This window comes from Camelus bactrianus, chromosome 6 (assembly GCF_048773025.1).
Source record: "Camelus bactrianus isolate YW-2024 breed Bactrian camel chromosome 6, ASM4877302v1, whole genome shotgun sequence".
Classification (NCBI taxonomy): Eukaryota; Metazoa; Chordata; class Mammalia; order Artiodactyla; family Camelidae; genus Camelus; species Camelus bactrianus.
This window is the reverse complement of record NC_133544.1, coordinates 41,685,233-41,709,927: the sequence shown is the minus strand read 5'-3', so window position 1 is coordinate 41,709,927 and position 24,695 is coordinate 41,685,233. Positions and strand designations below refer to the sequence as shown.

Here is a 24,695-nt window from a genome sequence, read left to right as displayed (position 1 = left end):
GGAATTAAAACTCACTAAACTGGTATACATTAGTACTTGGTATTTTTCTCACAGCAAATTTATTAGTAGCATGTGCCAGAACATGTGTAAATTCTACCAGCCTCTGAAGCTGAATTCCAGAATATCAATGAAACCTTATTAATCGATTGACTTATAGCCATTGTGTCAGCCTTTAATGAAAACCCAGGATTGGCTGGAGGGAGAGGGGAAGATGGAGTTATTGTTTAATGGGTACAGAGTTTCAGTTTGGGAAGATGAAGAAAGTTCTGGAGATGGATGATGGTTACGCTTGTTTTTCCGTGTTCTTTTGTGTGATGGTCAGTCAGGTGCAGCCATAGAGGAGACAGGAGACACTCTGGGAAACAAGGTTATCATCCTCCCAGGTCTGAGAAGCAGGAAGCACTGCACAATACAGGGCCACGTGGGCAAGTGCTAGTGCAGGTCAGGAGACAGAAGGAGCAGGAGCTAGGGGAGAGCTGGGTCGTGGCCTCTGTTGGAGTTTCCAAGGGAAAGGCAAAGCAGAGTAGGGTGAACAGTTGAGAACTGGCTATTTTGAGTCATTTTTGCAAGCTCTATACTGCAGGGGTGGCTCAAAGTTGCCTGGGGCCAGGGCCCTGGAATGATTAAAGCCAAGGAATGCTGCCTCCTGGGGTCCAGGGCCAGACTGAGGAGCTCTGAATTGATTAGTCTGCATGTCAGAGAATTGCTCCGGGGTGGGCCCTTGGCTCTCTCTAAGAATTGGGAGGGGGCAGTCTCTCCCCAGCCAGAAAGGTTTTCACTAGGTCAAAACATCATAATATACAAAAAGTAAAAATATAAACCATATAGAGTTGCACAACAATGTGAATGTGCTTAATGACACTTGAAAATGGTTAAAATGGTAAATTTTATGCTATGTATAATTTGCACTAAGAAAAACCAAGCAAACCCAGGGTCCACAAGATCAAAAATGGTGAACTCTAGGCAAAAGACAAGAACCAAAGAAAAATAATGGGGAGGGAAGAGAAGATGAAACTTTTATCAAGAACTTCAAGGGTCTCTGAAGTATGTCTCTTTTCCAAGTGCAAAAGAAGAAGTTGTCTTCTACAACATATTGGCCACCTTCTGAAATGCAAATTTTAAGCATCTCTAAAAATTACTCAGCATAGTAGAAGAAAAGGAAAGGAAGAAAATAGTACAAATAGTACAGGATTGCTTCATCCTCTAAAACCATTTTTCACTTCTCATTGGTCTGCCACACACTAAAAAGATCAGGAGCTGGTGTGGGTTATTCATCATTGAAAACCTGACTCATCTTCATGTGTGACCCTTGACACTAGAGTGCTGAGGCCTCCCACACGGCCCATTGGGCTAGCCAGTTCAGTATTATATTCTTTGGTGAAATTAGATTGTAAACTAAGCCACAGACTTTTTATAGAGCAGAATGCTCAGTTGTATGTGTGTGTGTGTCTGTGTGTGTGTTGGGGGGAGGGTAGTGGCTAATATATTTTAATCTATTGGATTTATGGACACTATTATCCTGAATCCCTAAACTCCAAAATCACTCCTTAAATATGCCATATAAGTACTGTATATTTCTCATCCAAAAGTTTTGCTGACAAGAAGAGTATTGCTCCATTGCCTGTCCCCACCTAATTTTTCTCTTCTCTCTCTAATCAGGGAAGTCCACCAACAGTTCTTTTTTCCCTTACTCATCTGCCAAGTCTTTTCTCCATTCCCTAAGCCAACATTCTCTGGCATAAACACCTATGGCTGCCAAACCTTCCCGATATTGTCCTAACGTAAGCAACCCAAAGGTGACTGCTCTCCCTCCCTGCGGTTTACTTTGTATGTCCAGTTGCCAGATGCCTGCAGGGTAAGTACCAGGCAAAAAGGAAATAAACCATTCCTTCTGGCAAGGGGAATGGAGGGCAGAAGGAATAGCTCTCTAACTCACTGGCTACTTTGGTAAGAAAGTTCCTGGAGTTTTATGAAGGACCGGTTTTAAATGACTGGGTGTGATTTACATGTTTCCCTCATTTCTGTAAGCTGTGTGGACGTGTTTGATGTTTATCAAGCATGTACTGTTTCATTCTTTTCAATCTGACCAAAAAGTTGTGTTCTTCTCTAAATATCTAAGAAACCAGATGAGGGCCATTGTACCACTTTGAAAACATTGGCCAACATGTGAAGATGTGTCAGCTTTCCAGTGTTTAGGGCATTGTTCTGAACACCTTTGCTCTAATATGGGCAACCTGGATGTAGCACATGGTCAGCACTGCTCTGCTGTCAGGGGGATTGGAATTTATGTCCTGAGTCAGCCACTAACCAGCCCCAAGAACTCAGGCAAGTCACTTAAACTTCTCTGCACCACGGCGTCCTCATTGGTAAAATGGCTCTAACACTCAGGGCACTTACTGAAGTAGCTGACATAGATGGCTTCCTGTCATCCAGCAACCCTAGGAAGTAGGTATTGTTTAAAGATGTAGAAACTGAGGCACAAAGAGGTTAGTTTTCTAACCTATGGTCCCAAAGCTCTACATGGAGCCGGATTCAAACCCAGGCAGTCCTATGGCCAGAACACACGCTCTGTGTGCCCCTGTCTCACGGAACTGTGACCATTAAAGCAGACTCAGTATTTGGAAGTAAATGCAACATGGTGTTATTATCTGTCCTGAAGCTTCCTTCTTCATCTGTTGAAAGGAGACAATACTTAGGTTTCAGAGTATTCGTAAGGAATAAACACATGCGAGAGGAGTGAGACCTTGCTACCCACTCTCACCACCACAACCACACACAAAACACAGTTTGCTTTCCAGTCTTAAGAAATTGCGAATGGTCTAAGCCTGTACACTGAAGCAAGGTAAAGCTAACATCCTCTCTCTTTTCCTTCCTACAGATTTTTGCATATATGAATGAAACCTCCCGAAAAGAAAAGTGGTACCTCCAAGCTCTTAGATTTTTATCAATTAATTCAATAATCGACCCTTGGGTCTTTGCCATCCTGAGGCCTCCTGTTCTGAGACTCATGCGTTCAGTCCTCTGTTGTCGGGTTTCATTAAGAGCACAAGATGCAACACAAACTTCCTGTTCTGCTCAGTTGAATGTCGGTAAATAGGCTGACCCTTGAGGACAGCAATTAAGGAGTGCTTATTAGCCAGCCTCTGGAAGATCATTTTGAAATGTTTCCTTGGCAAAATGGGAAAAAGTTAGATTTTAAACACACTGAAGCTACCCTGATAAAACAGAGTAAAAAAACATTTCAGCAGTGGCGTGGGCTCCAGACATGCTGACAAGGCACTTTATGGAAGGTGTCAGAAGGATCTGTAAAACCTACCCTCAGTGAGCATGTTCCATGGCCTTTAGAAGAACAACCAACAGCACTTAAGATCCAGTGCCTTTTGATTTAAGCTTTCCTGTTGAATGAGAGCATGTAGTTTTGTAATTTGTTTAAAACCCCTAAAAGTCACTGTGTTTTCTATTTTAATCTTCTAGGCTAGTACCATTATAAACATACAGTGTACAGTCAGACCAGATAAAACGTCTTACATATTCTCTAGGAAGTGGGTATGTGGAAGTAACCAAGCCTGGTGTCCCGTTATTGCTTAACAATGAGTTTGAAAATCACAGGTACTTTGTACTGTAACGTTTGTGTATGTGGAAGTAGTCTCTCGTCATGACAGTATTACTCCTGAAAGAGTGGGCTCAGCTGGTTAACATCAGCCTTTTTACCAGTCCGCCAGAAGCTGTGTGTCAGAATGTCAGGTTATTTATTTTATAATGTCCATTGTGCTACTTGTAACCAAGAAGACTAGGAATTTTCCTCTCAACAATAAATAGTAGGCTATTAAGAGAGAAAATTCCAATTAATACTCTTCATTCTATTTTCAGGGAAAGGTATATGCAGCTATGAAGCCAAATATTAGGATTAAAAACTGAAAAATCTGGTCAGTTCTTCAGATACACTGTAACTTTTAATCCCAACGTTGAGGCCATGACTAACATCCACTTTATAAGATGACTGTGTTGTAGCAAAATTCATCTATGTGTCTATATTTTTATCTAGGAAACATGGCTTGACTCATACTATATAGGAAATCATGTAACAGTGAGTCATGTCTTAATATATTTCTAAATCTAAATATTTGGGATGGTGGAAATTTGGCATCAAAATATTTCAGTGAATTTGCACTGTTTAATCATATCTTAGTTACAGTGTAAACTCATCTGAAATGTTACAAACATAAACTATAAAAGAAAAATTTGAAATTGGAATAGTATTTGATGAATCCCTGGCAAATAGCATTTTATAATTAGTGTAGATATAATAGTTTTTTAAACAAGAGATAAAACTAGAAATTTTTTTTTAATTTGGCAGGTTTTTAAAATTATGGTTGCATTGTAAATTAGAATTTAAAATATTCAATACAGTACTTGGCATTAGAGGAGTTTTTTTTCCCCTTATAGCATGTTCTTCAAAATAGTGGAACCACCTTATTTTTTTGCAGTGTTATTACAACATAGCTGTTATTTAAAAAAAAAAAAAAAGGTTAGTTTTTTCCGAACTCTCATTGAGTTGCTTACGTAAAACCATTTCCTATAAGTAGTTATCAGATTAGATCATCACTTACAAGTGATTCCAAACCAATCTAGAAGTCAGTGTATTTTGACACAATCTATGTCAAATCAGCCCTTATTTTAAAAAGAATAAATAAATGGTATGCTTTTCTACTAATTTAAACAAACCAGGCAAAATTTAACTTAGCTAAAATCTGGACGTATAAATAAATCTTCCCTGTCCATCAAGTATTCTAAAGTTAAGAAATTGTCCTAAAAAGGACTAATTAGGCTCATGGGTAATTCCTAAACATAAAATTCTGAAGTTTCTTTGAATCTGGAAGATTGATTTCTTTTATCAGATGACTTCTTTTTCCTCCAGATGAAAATGTTAACTACAATCATTTACCCTACCTCACCACCCCCAAAATTCTGGAATAATGCCTGAGAACTTAAAAAAAAAGCAAAGAAAAGCACAAACTGGGACATAATACCAATGGTGGGGACAAATGATTCATTCTGCGGGCCCAAAATATAAGGATTTAAACCGTTTATTTAAGAACTGGTAGATTTCCAGAGCTTTGTTTCTTAGTGTACACCTGTTTCTTGGACTGAGTTAAGTAATTAAATTCTGTTCTTTCATTTGCACTGACACATAGAAGGAATTAAAAGTTCCTTCCATAATAGTCATAATCTATACAGTAAAAGGAATTTTCAGTCACTTACTATTAAAGGCAATTTCAGGTAACAGAAAAAGTTACTTAGATTGGATATATAAATATTTCCTTTTTAAAAATCACATTGCATCAGACACACCTGTTTAAGTTTACAGATTCATTTTCAAGTTTAATTAAAAAAACAAATTAGCCTGGTATATCAGAGAACTAAATTGTGATGAAAGAAGACAGATTTTATTCTTTGTCCCTGACGGCCAGTGGAATGAGAAGGGGAAAAAACCTATAGTGAATTTTCAACTCAGAATGCCAGCCCTAACTTTAGGTGTCCAGAAATGGGATGGGCCAGAGCTGTCTGCCCTGAGCTGAATTGTTTCTGGATGGTTCACTGAAGCCCCAGGTCATCTTTCCCAAGAGAAAACTGGGAAATTCTGATACTAAATTGTGGCCTTGAATCTCCAAAGAGCCTGATAGGGCCTGAGTTTGCTTAGAAACCATAGAAAGCCTCCAAAAGACTTGAATCTCAAAGTGGTCTAGACCCATAGCAACCTAGAGCCGGACCAAAGCTGTGGAAACAGCACCAACCTCAAACCGCCATGCTGGTGGGCAGGGGGAGGGCAAGCCCCATCCACATCACTCCGTTCTCAGTGTGATTCAGTTCAGCTCTAGGTGCCCCTGACTGCTCATGTCAACGCACTTTGAAAGGAGGATTGTCCTCATGTGAATGCAATGTCAGCTCTGCTTTGAACCAAGAAAAAAACATCTTCAATTTATAATTTGATGACTTTGAAAGACAGGGGAAGACAATTAGCTCACACTTAAGTAGAGGTTTGTTTACTTCCCTTAGCCAAACCTAATGGTTTAAGCCAAATATAATGGTTTTCTGAATTTGAGAAAAGCCCCCGCTTGAGTCATTCACAGGTAGAGAAACAGTCTTCCCCATGAATGATCATTTATAAATGTGGACCTACAGTGCCTACTCCTCATGACCATCTTCTGCTTTTACGAGACACAACTCCATTGGAATTCCTCTCTGAGTGCACATTTAAAGCATACCTCCAATCATTATACTCATAGCTTTAGAACTGATTTTTTTAAAATTTACAAAGCGTTTGATCACCTGAAATACACACTGTGGAAATAAATGTTATTTTCAGCAATTCATAAAAGCTGTAGTCTAACTCATGCATGGGAACAAGGCCATGTATTGGGCATTAATTTTTATTTCAGAAAGTTACTTGTTTTTTCTGGTGGCTTTTGTGATTTTTACTCCAAGTAAATTTTCTTGAATTATATTTTTGTATTTCCTATAAAATGTATGTGCTATTAAAGGTCAGTTTGGGCGGTTTAATCCTGTGGTCTTTGCATTCCATTTTTTAAAATCGGCCAAGTCAAACATATCAGTGGTGATTGTAGCAGAAAGAGATGGCACACTCAGAAGGGTAACTGAGGGCTGTTGAAGGAAAGGAATAGTTACAGAGGGATGGGCGGGGTTTAGGGAGTCAGCAAGGGATGGAGAAGGGTACCTCCTTGGAAGCTGTTACGACTCCCAGGCCTGAAGGGACAAGGGAGGAGCAGTGAAAGCTCTATAAGCTGCCACCCAGCAGAAGCTGTGGCCCTATGTAGGGAAGCATGGCTGCAGCCAAACCACAGGGAGGGAGGGAGGGGACTGCCTTCCCAGGGAATCTTCCTGCTCTTCTGCCGACCCTCCTACTGGCTGAACCAGCTGTGATCCAGAGAGTGAAGGGAACCATGAAGGCCACCGTACAGAGGGAGAGGAGATTTAGAGGGCAGATGAAGAAGATCTAGCATCAGCAGGTTAATAACATCCTGTCCTAAAAATCACACCAATGCAAAAATTGAAACCACAAAGTGAGCAGCCTCTTCCTGCCTTCTACTCCAAATGGATATCCTCCAGCAAGTTTAGGGAATAGGAATCAGCCTCATCTGTATGGAAATGGGTAAAATATTACCAATGCCTCTACCAAAATATTTGCCCTAGACCCTGCCTGCCCCCCTGAGTCTCAGCACTTACATTTATCCAACCCTGGAGGCAGTTTATATGATGAAAGAGAAAGGAGCTCAGAGGAAGCATCTTTCTGCTTTCCCTGCCTGCAGCGTTACAGCGTAATAGCTCTTTCTAAGCAGAACAGGGGGATAGCCATGGATCCTGGTCTAGAAGTGAGCCCAAGCCCTTTAAGAAGGACCACTGGGGTGAGAAAAACCTCATTAAGTGCTGAGGGCAAGTTATATCCCCAAGTTTAACATAAACTGGAATGGGTCTACACAGCTATTACCAATATCACAGCTATTATCAATATAATATTACATTATTTATATTATATATTTTATTATATATAGCAATGCAGCAATTCTGTATAGTTAAAAATGCTAATAAAAATATCAAGAGAAAAGCAAATTTTAACAAAATGGGAGAAGTGGACAAAGTATGGCTCCCAGGGCCATCTGTCCCTGTTGCCCTTTCTGCTACCATAGGACCTGTCTTTCCTCCTCTTTACTCTTCCCCCTTCATCCCCTCGGGGAGCACGCTTTTCCTAGCACAGACTGTACCCTCCCCCTCCACTGGCCCTTGTCATCTCTGATGGACACACTCAAACTTCCCCCCTTCAGCAAACTCTAGATTTATCCAGGGGGATATTAAAGATGTGTCAGACTCCTGGGGGGAAAGGGTTCTCAAATGAGTTATTTAGCCTCTCTGACTCTCAGTTTCCTCATCTATAAAATTTTCCATCTATAAAAATATCCATCTATAAAATGGATAATACAATTTTCCACCTCCATAATTACTCAGAGGATTAAATGAATAAATGCCTGCAGGACATTCAGCACAGTGCCTGGACACTTAAATGCGAATAAGATTAGGGATTAGTATTTTCTTAGATACCCAGTTCAGTGGCCCTTCGGACCACTTCACACATGTCTGACTCAGATTGCTCATTCTTGGTGTGGGTCGTGGTGCTGGGGTCATGGTATCTATTAACTCTGGGCAGCTGTCAAAAATGATGATGATGATACATGTGTGGGATAAACGCCATTGTATTTCAAAGAATGCAATGAAGATGGACACACATGGGGCAATGTAGAGGTTGTATAAGCATGAAAGAGAGGAGATCAAAAGAGACAGAAAGACAGCAGGACACAAAACATGGCCCCTGTCCTCTCAGTGGAGCCAAGGAAGGCAGCGAGAGGGGACAGCACCTGAAGCGTTATTCAAACAGGGCATATTGAATGCTGGGAAACACAACTCTTATCACAAAGCTGAAACTGAGCAGATTTCATCACATCGTCTTCTAAAGATCCCTAGAGGAACTCCAGCCACGTGCTTCATTTGAGCTTTCATGTTCCTGACACCAGTGCCCAAGACCTCTAGGCAAAATGTTCCAGCTGTCTTCACCTGTGCCTTAGGTGACGCCTCGCCGTTTTGGTGCCCTCCTCCGGATCTGATTCAGGTTATCAGCGTTCATGTAACATGTGGGCCAGAAGCGAACACCGAGAAATAACCCTAAACCAGTCTTACCAGTAGTGAGTGCTGATGTGTCAGTTGCTGGCTTGACCTGGACATTATCTTTCCATTAATGCAACCTGAGATTACGAAGCTTTATTAGCAACTGGGTCATACCTTTACTCCAACAAATGAAAGAAGCACCGGCTTTCTACTTTACAGAGAGGAAAATTGGGCATGCCAGAGTGAAATGAGTTGCAAAGGACATCCTCGTAAGATGCCCTTACAATCATGGTGCCGACCTTGCTGCCTGACACCATACAGCCATTTGGTTTCTTATTATCATTTGCCTGTAAGTGCTTGGATTGGCTTTGTAGACTAAGGATGGGGAGCTTTGAACTTATCAGCCAAGCCTGGTCTTTTGTGTTAATGACTTGGCCCTTGAGACGATGTGGAACTAGGGGTCAGTGTTGGACCCTAAAGAGTCATTTTTCCCTTGAGAATGGAACTCACTGCCTTTAGTTATCAGATGATATTTTTGCTGCAATTAACTGTCCAAGACTCATCTCAGTCCTAAGAGTGTGCTTGATATGTCACGATAAATTAAACATTTAAAAAGTCAACAGCTGCACAATTAAACTTTGAAAACATAGTTGAGACTATCTTTCAGCTCTTAGAAAACTCAACATGTCCACATTGTAAAGAGCTCAGAGGAACAAGACAAAGAGCTTTTGAAAACTCAACATTAACTTTTTATGTTTTTAAAAATAAATGTCCTCATGTTACTTGTAAAATGAAAGACACAGTAACCAAAACACGGCGGGCTGAGTACTGCGGTGTGCTACCCTTTGACCTGTAAAAATGAATCTTCCTTGCGTGAGTAGGTGTTCCGATAAAAGGCAAGCTTAACTGTAAACTAGAGATTTTCATTCTCTTTACTACCTATTTTGGTGACTGAGGAGTCGGACGCCCACTTCTGAGAGGAAATGCTAGCTCAGATGTTCACATCTTCCTGTGAAGTGCCAGTTTGGAAAACTAAGGAAATTGGGGAGAGTCAAATTCCTGTCTTCTATGTGTCTTCTGTGTTCTCCATTAAGTTACAGTGAACCACAGTGGCTACAAAGAAATACTAAGTGAGGAAACACAGGTACTTTGTGTTATCAGCATTGAGGACTTTTTAAAATAATTTCTTGCCTTTAGTTGATCTACTTGAGCATGTTAAAATACTGCTATTTAATATCCTTTGTAACAGGAATTGGGGATTAAGAGACTAATCCACATGGAGGGAAAACAACCTGATCACTGTGTTTTTAAACCAACACCCTGAGAGGTTGAGTGAAGTGGTGAAACTGGGGTTGGAGTGCAGACGGCTGATCAGAGAGATCTTCCCTCTGCACAACGCTTCTCCCCTCCCGACGCCCCTCCCACCTCTGTGCCCACTGCTCGACTCCAGCCATACAGCACAACGCGGAGTGCCTGGCCCACACCAGCAAGCTCCCATTTCAGGGTCATGGCCCTGTCTGCTGTCTCTGCCGGGAATAAATGCTCTTCCCCCAGACAGCCACAGCTCACCTCTTCACTTCCTTAGCTCCTTCAAAATGTTAAGCCAGTGACACCTTCTCAGTGAGGCCTTCAGTGACCACCCTTCTTAAAATCCACCCCCTCTTACACTCTCTAGTCCCTTTACTCTACTGTATCATTTTTCAACTTGAACGACCTGAAACATATTTCAATGTTGGCATATTTATAACATTCATGGTCTGTGTCTTTGCACTAGAATGTGAGTTCCAGGAGGTAGAGATTGTTGTCTGTTTTGTTCTGATGTCCAGTGTTACAGTATCTTACAGTGGCCAGATGTTCCTTACACTTGTATCTTGTGATTGCATCTTACAGTTGTCAGGGCCTCCTTTTTTTTTTTTTTTTAATTAACTCAATATATTATTCTTCAGATATTCTGAAAATTATCCAATGCTATGGATCGAGCGTTATATATAAAGCTCATTTAATCTTCAAAATACCAGTATCAATTCCAGTCCAACACTATAGAGTTCATTCTATTTTTTTCTCTTTTTTATATTTCTCCAACAGTGACAAGCATGGTTTCCATTATCCTTAATGTATTTGCTTGTTTGATAAATCCCTCCATTAGTAACCAGTCTCCCATCTCCCAATAATAATAATTTATAAAATTTGAACAAAATGGAAAACAACAGCTCCCCTCCCCACAGCTCTGTCCTCCTACTCAAGCTCTCACTCCCCAATCTGACCCCAACTGCTCCACATGGACACCACCCTCATTCCACTTGGGCTCTGACAGCCCATGCCCCAACACCCCTATAAATGCATGCCCTTCTTTTCCTGCTCAGGCTCCCAATCTTGTCCCTGGGACATCCCCTTGCAAGGATGCCCTACCCTCCCGCTCAGGTGTGCCCTCCTACATCAGTTCACCCCTGGGCAGAGAGCCTCCTCATCCCCCTTGGGCTCTGATAACCCACGCAAGGCTGCCCCTCTGAGTGGCCACCCGCCTTGCTCCTCATCCTGTTCAGGCTTCTGCACCCTGATGCCAGGTCACCCTCTCCCACCGAATCTGGGCTCTGAACTTCCCACACTGGCTCACTCTCCCTGTGTGGGTAACCTCCTCACCCACTCTGGGCTCTGATACCTCACTCCACGCTGACTTCTGTGGGGACATTCTCCCTAGTCCACTAGGACTTCATCTCCCACATGGCCCCACTCACTGTGTGGACACATCCTCACCCTGCCTGGGCTCTGACACTCCACATCAGGCTCCCTTGCATGGGCTTCCCTACCCTGCTCAGGCTCTCACATCCCTCAGCCTCAGACGCCTACCTTCCTCTGCCCCACCTGCTGGGCTTGGGATTGAGTTGTTCAGAGAGGCGGGGAAGAGAAAGAGGAGGAGGAGGAAGATGAACTATTTTAAGTCTTTCAGAGATGAACAGAGATTGTGTCCTTGACATTAGCCGTTCATTCATTCATTCTTTCAACAAAAATGTGTGTGTGTGTGTGAACCTGTTATATACCAGGCACTATCCTAGGTACTACAAATACAGTGGTGATAAAGACAGGCCAGGTCCACGGCCATGGAATTTTCATTCCAGTGGAATATGGTCAGAAATAGAGGGCCATTACAGGTCTCCAATTCTGATTTCTGTGAGATCAGTAGAGAGATCCCTGGGCTTGAAATCAGAAAATAGTTTAATTTTTTTTAACTTCCCCTTAAAAGCTGTGAAGGGTCTTGAGTTAGTTGTTTAACTTCAAACATCTGTTTTGTCATGGGAAAAAATGGGGACAACATCTACCTTACTGTGATATTTTGAAGATTAAATGAGCTTTATATGTAACACTTGATACATAAGAAAGATGTAGGGACTTGAGCATCTGCCCCACTCGTCTTCACAGCACCCGGACATTGGGAGGCATTCATGCGTGTCTTTTCCCAGACAGTCTCATTTTCTTTGGTCTCTGCTCACATGTCACTTCCACAGCGAAGTCATTCTTGAATTACATAAAATAAACTATTAAATATTCCCATCACCCTTTCCCACCCCCAACCTCAGTCTGTTAATTTTTCTTTATAACCCTTTACACCCTTCTCACTACCTGGCATTGTGTGTGTGTGTGAGCAGTGGGTGAAGGGGGGCGGGGTGTGCACATTTATTGTCTTCCTCTCCAAGTGGAAAAAAGTCTCTGCGATGGCAGGGTCTTTGTCTATTTCATTTACCACTAAAACAGTATCTCATGTACTTAATATTTATTAAGTGAATGAATGAATGAATGAATCTAATTGTCAGCTAGCAGTTTAGGCACAAATGACCCTAATTTTTAATTGAGGCCTAATTGGAAATATTTCCAAATAAAATATTTCCATATTTGCCACAGAGAGATTTACAAGGAAAAGATGACAACTTTAGCACAATTCATGCAAAAAGGCAAAACAAAACCAAAAAACCACAAAGTAGCCTTCACTATGTAGCTCTTAATAAATGTTTTTACAAGCATATATTTTTGTGGTATTTCTTTTCTGTTTATTTTCATGAGTGGCGGTTTTCTTCTTATGAAATATTTTTCCAGGAATAGAAGCCCACTCTATAACTTTGTACCTATGGGACCTAGAAGTCCAACCTGTGACTCTGGTCCAGAACCAATTCATTCCTAAGGCATCAGTTTCCCCACATCATTGGCTCCCTGTCTTCCCAAGGGTAAGATCCAGGCTCAAGGGTGGACTGGGCCTTCTCACTCCCTCTTCTCATCTGATGCAACCCCTGACTTCTCAGCTCCGTGCTGAGATACTTCTGGTTTCACCTCCATGCTCTGGCTCACGTTGCCCCAGGGTCAGCAGTGCCTCTCTATTCCTGTCCTGGTACACACATGTCCATTTTTAAGTGTCTGAAGAAGATATTCCTCACCACCACTTCCTGCCATGACATTAATGAAAATCAAACTAATGAGCATTATGGTCAATAATATGTTTGTAACCCTTTGCTAAAGCTCGTTAGAGCAATTAAAACTAATAGCTCCTGCTTTTTCTCTAAGACTACATATACCTGTGCAGGCGTATCTTTAAAATGTTTTCTTTTAATTTACAAAAAGGAATTCATCCCATTCCATGTCAGCTGTAGCTTGTGAGATACTAACTGTGGCAATAGGCATCTCACCAGTACCTGTGGAATTGCATCATGATCCAAATCTATGAAAGAAACTGAGTACAGATAGAAAAATATATCTCAGCCTCGTTGTTTTTTCCACTGCAAATAATCTTAAGAACAGTACCCAACTTTTAAGAAACCAAAAAACACTTTATCCTGATTTAGTCAAATGAATCTCTGTAAACCAACTGTATCGTCTTTTAACTTCGCAAGAACTTTAAATAAGGAAGTCCAGTTTGTCCTTCACAAAACTGTAGGGAAGATTTTCCAGACTATAAATTACATCTCAGAAATAATGGTGTTATACTTAAAGATACTATTTTACATGAAGTTTTCTCAAGGCAAAACAGAAAATTTAACAGATATCCGATATACATTTGCATTTCTTATGCCAAAGAGCAGTACCCCAGGGTTTAAACTAAAAGCTATGGTTTGAGTTTCTTACGAATTCAAAATAAGATCTCAAAATAGTGACATCAGCAATAAACCAGGCCAGGTACCAAACACAAAAAACTTTTTAGTCGGCTTGCACTTTAAATCTTTATCCAAAAGTTTTGTTTTGTACTCAGACTATTTATTTTGAGTGAAGAATTTTTTTTGTATATTCAATTGTTTGTTTTTTTAACATTTTTATTGATTTATAATCATTTTACAATGTTGTGTCAAATTCCACTGTTCAGCACAATTTTTCAGTCATACATGGACATATACACACTCATTGTCACATTTTTTTCTCTGTGAGCTACCATAACATTTTGTGTATATTTCCCTGTGCTATACAGTATAATCTTGTTTATATATTCTACAATTTTGAAATCCCAGTCTATCCCTTCCCACCCTCCACCCCCCTGGCAATCACAAGTCTGTATTCTCTGTCTATGAGTCTATTTCTGTCCTGTACTTACACTTTTTGTTTGTTTGTTTGTTTTTGTTTTTGTTTGTTTAGATTCCACATATGAGCGATCTCATATGGTATTTTTCTTTCTCTTTCTGGCTTACTTCACTTAGAATGACATTCTCCAGGAGCATCCATGTTGCTGCAAATGGCATTATGTTGTTTGTTTTTATGGCTGAGTAGTATTCCATTGTATAAATATACCACAGCTTCTTTATCCAGTCACCTGTTGATGGACATTTAGGCTGTTTCCATGTTTTGGCTATTGTAAATAGTGCTGCTATGAACATTGGGGTGCAGGTGTCATCCTGAAGTAGGGTTCCTTCTGGATACAAGCCCAAGAGTGGGATTCCTGGGTCGTACGGTAAGTCTATTCCTAGTCTTTTGAGGAATCTCCACACTGTTTTCCATAGTGGCTGCACCAAACTGCATTCCCACCAGCAGTGTAGGAGGGTTCCCCTTTCCCCACAGCCTCTCCAGCATTTGTCATTTGTGGATTTTTGAATGATGGCCATTCTGACTGGTGTGAGGTGATACCTCATTGTAGTTTTGATATGCATTTCTCTGATAATTAGTGATATTGAGCATTTTTTCATGTGCCTTTTGATCATTTGTATGTCTTCCTTGGAGAATTGCTTGTTTAGGTCTTCTGCCCATTTTTGGATTGGGTTGTTTGTTTTTTTCTTATTATGTCGTATGAGCTGCTTATATATTCTGGAGATCAAGCCTTTGTCGGTTTCATTTGCAAAGATTTTCTCCCATTCTGCAGGTTGTCTTTTTGTTTTACTTATGGTTTCCTTTGCTGTGCAGAATCTTGTAAGTTTCATTAGGTCCCATTTGTTTATTCTTGCTTTTATTTCTACTAGGAGAAAATTTTTGAAATGTATGTCAGATAATGTTTTGCCTATGTTTTCCTCTAGGAGGTTTATTGTATCTTGTCTTATGTTTAAGTCTTTGATCCATTCTGAGTTGATTTTTGTATATGGTGTAAGGGAGTGTTCTAGCTTCATTGTTTTACATGTTGCTGTCCAGTTTTCCCAACACCATTTGCTGAAGAGACTGTCTTTATTCCATTGTATATTCTTGCCTCCTTTGTCGAAGATGAGTTGACCAAAAGTTTGTGGGTTCATTTCTGGGCTCTCTATTCTGTTCCATTGGTCTATATGTCTGTTTTTGTACCAATACCATGCTGTCTTGATGACTGTAGCTCTATAGTATTGTCTGAAGTCTGGGAGAGTTATTCCTCCAGCCTCTTTCTTTCTCTTCAGTAATGCTTTCGCAATTATAGGTCTTTGATGGTTCCATATAAATTTTATTATGATTTTTTCTAGTTCTGTGAAATATGTCCTGGGTAATTGGATAGGGATTGCATTAAATCTGTAGATCACCTTGGGCAGTGTGACCATTTTAACAATATTGATTCTTCCAATCCAAGAGCATGGAATATCTTTCCACTTTTTAAAGTCTTCTTTAATTTCCTTCATCAATGGTTTATAGTTTTCTGTGTATAATTGTTTCACCTCCTTGGTTAGATTTATTCCCAGATATTTTACTACTTCGGGTGCTATTTTAAAGGGGATTGTTTCTTTACTTTCTTCTTCTGTTGATTCATCGTTAGTGTTAAGAAATGCAACTGATTTTTGAATGTTAATTTTGTAATCTGCTACCCTGCTGAATTCTTCAATCAGCTCTAGTAGTTTTTGTGTGGACCTTTTAGGGTTTTCTATATATAGTAACATGTCCTCGGCATATAGTGACACTTTTACCTCTTCTTTTCCAATTTGGATCCCTTTTATTTCTCTCTCTTGTCTGATTGTTGTGGCTACGACTTCCAAGACTTTGTTGAATAGGAGTGGTGATAGTGGGCATCCTTGTCTTGTCCCAGATTTTAGTGGGAAGCTTTTGAGTTTTTCACCGTTGAGTACTATGCTGGCTGTAGGTTTGTCATATATAGCTTTTATTATGTTGAGATATGTTCCCTCTATACCCACTTTGGCAAGAGTTTTTATCATAAATGGGTGTTGAATTTTATCAAACACTTTTTCTGCATTGATTGAGATGATCATGTGGTTTTTGTCCTTTCTCTTGTTGATGTGATGTATTACACTGATTGATTTGTGTATGTTGAACCACCCTTGTGTCCCTGGGGTGAACCCCACTTGGTCATGATGTATAATCTTTTTTATGTGTTGTTGGATTCTATTTGCTAATATTTTGGTGAGGATTTTGGCATCTATGTTCATCAGTGATATTGGCCTATAATTCTCTTTTCTGGTAGTGTCTTTGCCTGGTTTTGGTATCAGGGTGATGGTGGCTTCATAGAATGAGTTTGGGAGTATTGCAAATGGAAAAGCCGAAAAAGCAGGTGTTGCAGTACGGATTTCAGACAAAACAGACTTTAAAACAAAGGCCATAAAGAAAGATAAAGAAGGACATTTTATAATGATTAAAGGAGTGATACAAGATGAGGATATTACACTCATTAATATATATGCACCCAATACAGGAGCACCTAAGTACATAGAACAATTACTAACAGAGATAAAGGAGGATATTGATGGGAATACAATCATAGTTGGAGATTTTAACACTGCATTAACATCACTAGACAGATCTTCCAGACAGAAAATAAACAAGGCAACAGAGAAATTAAATAATACAATAGAAAAACTAGATTTGGTGGATATTTTCAGAGCATTACACCCCCCAAAAATAGGATATACATTCTTTTCAAGTGCACATGGAACATTTTCCAGGATCGATCATGTACTTGGGCACAAAAGAAACCTCAACAATTTTAAGAAGATAGAAATTATCTCAAGCACCTTTACTGACCACAATGCCATGAAACTGGAAATCAACAACAGAGAAATAAAGGAGAAAAAAAGGAAAGCATGGAGATTAAACAATGTTATTGAAAAAACTATGGGTTAATGAGGAAATCAAAGCTGAAATTAAAAAATACCTTGAGACAAATGATAATGAAAGCACAACCACTCAAAATCTGTGGGACACAGCAGAGGCAGTGCTAAGAGGGAAGTTTATAGCGATACAGGCCTTCCTCAAAAAAGAAGAACAATCTCAAATAAACAATTTAACCCACCACCTGAATGAATTAGAAAAGAACAAAAAGCCCCAAAAAGCAGCAGAAGGAAGGAAATAATAAAGATCAGAGAGGAAATAAATACAATAGAGATTAACAAGACCATAGAAAAAATCAACCAAACCAAAAGCTGGTTTTTTGAAAAAGTAAATAAAATCGACAAACCTCTGGCCAAACTCACAAAGAAGAAAAAAGAGAGAGCACAAATTAGCAAAATAAGAAAGGAAAATGGAGAAATTACAACAAATAAAATAGAAATACAGAATATCATACGAGAATATTATGAAAAACTATATGGAACCAAACTGGATAACCTAGAGGAGATGGACAAGTTTCTGGAAACATACTGTCCACCAAGACTGAATCAAGAAGAAACTGACCACTTGAACAATCTGATCACTAGAAAGGAAATAGAAATAGCAATTAAAAACCTCCCTACAAATAAAAGTCCAGGACCGGACGGCTTCACCAGGGAATTCTACCAAACATACAAAGAAGAACTCATACCAGTCCTTCTCAAACTCTTCCAGACGATTGAAAAGGTGAGTGAAGAATTCTTAACCAAAAATCAGGACCAACATGGGCACCTAACTTTGGCTGAAAAAGAAACAGAAAAGAGAAATTAGCAAATACACATATAAGAAAAGAACTTTTATTTTCATCGTGAAGAGATCATGACTGTATATCTGTTTCTAAGCATCAGCAAATAAAGCATCAGTTCATTCAGAGGATTCTTCCCCAAAAATGCAAGTGTTAATTAAGAGGATTCTTCTTTAGACTTTTCTTTGGAATGTCTTGTGAATAGCAAACATACTTGTAGAAATATTGTTTTTATTTTTTGTATCCCATGTACTTCAAAAAGGATTTGAGGAAAGTTACAACGGTAAAGCACATATGCAGCACAATAATTATACATATGTATATATAAAATGTGTAAAATTTTTTTGACCTGTCATTTGTGTTGATGACATGGTAGATATTTGTTATCTAAAACAAATAAGGAAAGAAAAAAATTCAACCATCAACTCCGAGGGACTCTGGAAAATATAATGACAACATCCAACATTGGAACATAAGAAATACTTTACAAATGAAGCTCTAATAGACTCTTATTAAAAAGTTTAAAATTTGGCCCAGTGAAGGTATTTTGTATACTGTCAAAATGACTTGATATACATAAGATGCTTTCTGATTATCTAGCAAGACAACAGTTCTGCTGGCTTTTCATTGTTGACGTAGCTAAGCTAAAACTGTTTCCCACAGTTCCCTTCTCTGCATGGTTCTGGGTTCAGGTTGGTCGCAAGAGAAATTTTTGCCAGATTTGGAAGGGAGAAGTGAAGTAGCAGCCATGTTTAACCTTAGAATGCTGGTGTTAAGTCAGGCACCACTTCAGCTCGTGCACATTGCTGTGAATTTGCTGGTTCACTTTGTTGGCACGGAAAAGCAGTGGCTGGGCCCCTAGTTTCCCATCTCCTCCCAGATCTCCTTGGAACGTTCACTGTGTGACCAACGAGGGTCACTTACATCATTGAGGAGATGGTGGGAGCCCCATTAGAGGTATCCCAGATCTCTGTTCTCCATCTCCTAGACTGGGTACAAGGGTAGTTCAGTGGTAGACTTCTCTGTATCTCCTAGACTGATAAAAGAGATCCCAGGAAAAAAAAAAAAGATAATAGTGTTATTAAGATTTATTTAGTTTCTTGCTCGCTTTGGGAATATTTTTGACTTCATACCATAAACAGGGTTTGTCAGGGTGAGCCCACCAATTTCAAGAAAGCTGTCTCTGGGACCAAGGAAAACAAATGGTACAAAGATGAAGGCTCATGTCAGAGGGATCTTTGTAGAACTGACAAGGTAAACGAGGCAGCTAGTCTCCATGGACAGGCCATCCCCAGAACACTACAGGTTGTTTCATTACTCAAATTAGAGAAAAACATTCATAACTACAAAGCCAGTTGACCAGAACAAGAAGGAAATACTCTCACTGCCCTACTCTATTGGCCTGGAAGCCCAGCCAGTGCAGTTAGACGAGAAACAAAAACAAGAAGTGTGAGGACTGAAAAGGAAGAGACGTTATTTGTAAATAGTCATTGTCTGTGTGGAATATCCTATAGGCCCTTGAGGCAAATTACTAGAACGATTTTTTTTTTTAAAGTTCATCAAGTTTGCTGAGAAAAAGACCAATCTGGAAAAACCTATAGTGTTCCTATACACAAACAATGACAAATGCAAAAATATAGTTTTAAAAAATTAAATATACATCATTAAATTTTGATTATATGTAATTTTTGAATGAACAACAAAAACTACAGAGTACCTCAGAATAAACCTATCAAAAGATGTGAAAGACCTTTATGGAGATAATTATAATACTTAATTGAAAGTCATAAAAGACTGACTAAATGTAGAGATATATTATGCTTCTTAAGGGGAAGACTCGGTAATGTACAGATATCAATTCCCACCAAGTTTCTCTATAAATTCCATGCAATCACAGTCAGTACTTTTTGTGGTATTTGTGGATGTGTGGAACTTAACAAAATTATTCTACAATTCACGTGGAATAATAAGGAGCAAGAATAACCACATGTATTTTTTTTCCCTATTGCCGCTGTAACAAATTACTACAAATTTAGCATCTCAAAACAACACAGATTTATTGTCTTGGTGTTTTGGAGGTCAGAAATTTACAATGAAAATTATAGGGCTAAGCTCAAGGGGTCAGTGGGGCTGTGTTCCCTCTGGAGGCTCTAGGGGAGAACCCACCCCTTGTCTTTTCCAGTTTCCAGAGGCTGCCAGCATTCCTGGGCTTGTGGCCATGTCACTCTGACCTGTGCTTCCCTCATCCTGCCTCCTTCTCTGACTCTGATACTCCTGCCTTCCTCTTAAAAGGTCCTTTGTGATTGATTACCTTGGGTCCACCTAGATAATACAGGATTATCTCTTCTTCTCAAGATTGTTAACTTAATCACCCCAGTGAAGTCCCTTTTGCTATGTAAGGTAAAAGGGCTCCAGAGATTGGGATGTGGACATTTAGGGGAGAGAGGGTATTTTGTTTACCACACTAATGCAATTTTGAAAAAGAACCAGGGGAGAGGACTCACTATACTAGACACTAAGACTTAAAACAAAGCTGTAGTCATTTAAAATGGGAGGTACAGCAAAACATATAAACAAAGGAACTCAAGAACAGGGCTGTTACGTATGAGAACTTGTATATGACAGAGGCAATACTACAAATTGTAGGGAAAGCCACTAAACATGTTCAGACAATTAGCCCTCCAAGTAGGGAAAACAATAATTAGATCCCTACCTCACCATATACATAAAATAAATTCCAGGTAAACTATGTAGATCTAAAAATGAAGAAAATATAAAAATACAGGCAAATAATTTTGTGACCTCAGAAGGGCAATATTTCTTAAATAGATCCAAAAAGCACAAATAATAAATTGTATACATTAAAGTGTAATACTCTTACACAATAAAAAGACACTATGAATAAAGGAAAAAGACAAAGCACAGACTTTAAAAGGCCCTCACCATCCATGTAACAACAACAACAAAAGCATTAGTATTGAGAATATTAAAACGAATTATAAGTCTACAATAAAGTACAATTATATAAAAATTAACTCAAAATGGATCAAAAACTGAATATACCCTAAAACCATAAAAATCCTAGGGAAAAAAATAGGGGTAAACCTTCATGGCCTTGGATTTAGCAATGGTTTCTTAGATAAGACATCAAAAGCATAAGCAACAAAAGAAGAAAAACAGGTAAATTGGACTTACCAGAATTTACAACTTCTGTGCATCAAATGATACTATCAAGAAAATTTTAAAAACCTACAGAATGGGAGAAATATTTACAAAACATATATCTGATAAGCACCTGGTACCCAGAATTTATAAAGAGCTATGACAACTCAAAAACAAAAAGGGCAAACAACTCATTTTAAAAATGGGCAACCAACTTGAACAAACATTTCTCCAAAGAAGATACAAAGATGGCCAAAAAGCATGAAAAGATGCTTACCATCATTAGCCACTAGAGAGAAATGCAAGTCAAAACCATAATGAGATACCACTCACACCCACTGAAGTGACAATAATAATAATTTTTAAGTGGAAAATAACAATTATTGGTAACGATTATTTGTGGAGAAATTGGAACCCTTATACATTGCTGGTAGCAATGTAAAATGGTGCAGCTGTTGTGGAAGACATTTTGGGTGTCCTCAAAAAGCTAAATATAGAATTCCCATATGACCCAGCAATTCCACTCCTAGGAATGTAGCCCAAAAACTGAAAACAGAGATGCAAACAGATACTTGTACATCAGCGTTCATAGCAGCACTATTCACAATAGCCAAAATGTGGAAGCAATCCAAATGTTCGTTATCTGATGAATGCATAAGCGTAATGTGGTATAATCATACAAATCAGTGTTATTCAGCCGTGGAAAGGAATGAAGTACTGACCCCTGTTACAACGTGGATGAACCTGGAAAACATACTAAGTGAAAGACGCCAGTCACAAAAGGCCACGTGTTATATCGTTCCACTCACATGAAGTATCTAGAGTGGGAAAATTCATAGAGATAGATTAGTGTTGCCGGGGCCTGGGTTGGGGGAGGACAGGGAGTCACTGCTTAATGGGTGTGGGATCCCCTTTGGAGTCATAAAAATGTCCTGGAACTAGATAATGATAACAATTGCTCATCATTATAAATGTACTAAATGTCACCAGTGGTCAATTTTATGCTATGTGTATTTTACCACAATAAAAAAACACAAATGATAAATTGTATACATTAAAATAATGCTCATACACAATAAAAGTCCCCATAAATAATGTAAAAAGACAAATCACAAACTCTAACACAAACCTTTGCCACCTGTTCAGCCAAAAAGCATGGAATCAAGAATATGTATAAAAAAAGAACTTGTATAGATCTACAAAAAAATATAAATAACACAATAGAAAAATGAGCAAAGACATGGTCAGGTAGTTTATAGAAGAGAGAACCTAAATGGCCAAAAAAAGTATGAAAAAACATTTGGCCTCATCAGTAATTGGGAAGATGCAAATGAAAACATATTTTGTACCATATCAGACAAGTAATACTTTAAAAGGCTGATAATACTTGGTATTAGTGAGGATGTAAGGAAATGGTATCTCTAATACATGGCTAGTAATGAACACTGGAGCAACGTTGGTGACCAATTAGGCAATAGCTGACGAGGGTGAAAATCTCTATGGTGGGTACCAGCCAGCAATTCCACCTCTAGAAGCTTACCACAGAGAGCATTGTTTTGGAACAAGATGTGTACATATCCGCTCACAATAGCATTCTTTATGATTGCCAAAAGGAGACAGGGAGGAAAGAGCTTTAAATACATGGCTAAATAAATTGTGGAATGTTCCACATCAGTTAGAATGAATGGATACACTAGATCTAAATGTTTTTCCCTGTGGATAGGTCTCAAAAACAATGCTGAGTGAATTAAGACAAATTTCAGGCTGATTTGTAGGATAAACTGATACTTGTGTAAAATTTAAAAACATACAAAAGTGAACCAAACGTTGCAATCAATGCAGACGTCTGTAGTAAAGGTACAAAATCTTGGAAGGAAAGAATACCTAGGAACTTTCCAATGGTCTTTGTCTCTGCAGATGGAAGTGGGCGAATTGAATGGCATGAAAGGGATATATTCTTTAATTTTTAAAAATCTGGAGCAAATAAAACACATTGTTAATGTGAGTTAGGTCTGAATAGTGGGCACCTACTTTGCTTTATTACCTTGCAGGCTTTGTGAGTCTGAGAATTTTCCAAATAAATTAACCAATGGTCTGTTAATGTGGAGAAATAAAGTAAGATGCAAATTTGCAAAGACTAAAAGTACGTAAGTGTGTATGTAGATTTTGCTGTGGTGGGAAAATTGACTAAGTGTGTGTGTGTGTGTGTGTGTGTCTGTGAGAGAGAGAGAGAGTTGTTCCAAGCAATGGAAGCAGCCAGGTTCTGTTTTTTGAAGAAGAGCCCTCATAAGGACAACTTTGGGGACACCACTCCCCAGTCAGAGGTCAGAGCTCCCTGGGCAGTGTGGTGCCCGGACACTTGTGCGTTTGCCCAGGACAGTGTGTGCTGCTGTTAACTCAGGGCACTTCCTGTTGCTCTCCCAGAGAAGGCAGCCAAATGACAAATCCAGAACAAAAACTATCACCTATTACTGGCTCTCCCCATATTTTTCATAGACCCCAAATTCATTAATTTGCTTATTGACTTAAATCTGATATGGAACATAATGCCATTGGTTTGATCAGACATAGTTTTTTAGATTTACCTTAGCTATGATAATTACAACTGGGAAAAAAAGTGATCACCAATTACTTTAAAAGAAATTTCTGTTTTTCTTTTTTGGTGGGGGAGGGGGTCATTATATTTATTTCTTTTTACTGGAAGTACTGGAGATTGAACCCAGGATCTCTTGCATGCTAAACGTTCGCTCTGCCACTGAGCTATACCCTCCCAACTTCCAACTATTTACTTTTGAGTCCATTTCCTGACACCAGCTCATGTTTTTCTGAAGGATAACAAATGGAAAATGTTACCACCACTTACTTAATAGGGGACCTGCTGTTGCTTTTCTGGGCTAGATATTCTGAGTTACCATTCGAGCAACCATACAGGAACGACAGCTTCTTAACAAAGGGGTGAAGAGGTCGAGCGGCCCATGGTTGAGATCTCTTTCTCGCTGTGCTGCGTCCAGATCTCCTGCCTGCTCAGCACGCAGGAATGCTTGATTTACACGCTACTTTTTGGAACTAATAAACACTCCTTCTTCATGCAGGGCTAATTGGCAAAAGCCCTGACTTAGTGTTCTTGAGTTTTTTGAACCATACTACAGGAGATAGAGCAGGGAATTCTGTTCCTAAGAATTACCACAAATTTATAAATATTGCGTGTCGGTAAATGTGACATTAAGATGGGAGTTCTGTTTGGTCACATTGGTGACTGTTACTTGCACAACAGGCTTTCTGAAAGAAGGAGAGAATACTTATTCCTTAAGCAGGGTACACGATAAAATTCATAATCTTTTTCGTTCATCTCATCATCCAATTTTTTCTAGAACACAACCTTCCTTGTGAGAATATAAACTTCTTGACGGCAAGGACTTGGTCCAACTTATTTAGCAGGGGACCTGGGACCTAGTGGGTATCTGCTGAGAATAGTGCAGACGTCAGATGAGCACATGGATCATGGACTGCCTTACTGAACCAAAACACAAGAAACATGTTTTATCCTCTGGTCTTAGAAGATCAAATCAGATAACTACAACAAAAAAGAACTGAA

The 24,695-nt window shown here is 39.2% G+C and overlaps 1 protein-coding gene across 3 annotated transcripts in view; it reads left to right on the top strand.

The window, feature by feature from the left end:
* PTGER2 (prostaglandin E receptor 2) overlaps positions 1 to 24,695 on the top strand; it is a 99,928-nt gene that overhangs the window by 10,641 nt on the left and 64,592 nt on the right. Inside the window, exon 2 of one of the 3 annotated variants that reach the window (XM_010962153.3) lies at positions 2,879 to 6,561. The exons of the other annotated variants lie outside the window; for them this stretch is intronic. Coding sequence (XP_010960455.1) covers positions 2,879 to 3,097 — 219 coding nt within the window. The 3' untranslated portion in view covers positions 3,098 to 6,561. Of the gene's footprint in view, positions 1 to 2,878; positions 6,562 to 24,695 lie in introns of those variants that run through there. 3 annotated transcript variants of the gene reach the window in all.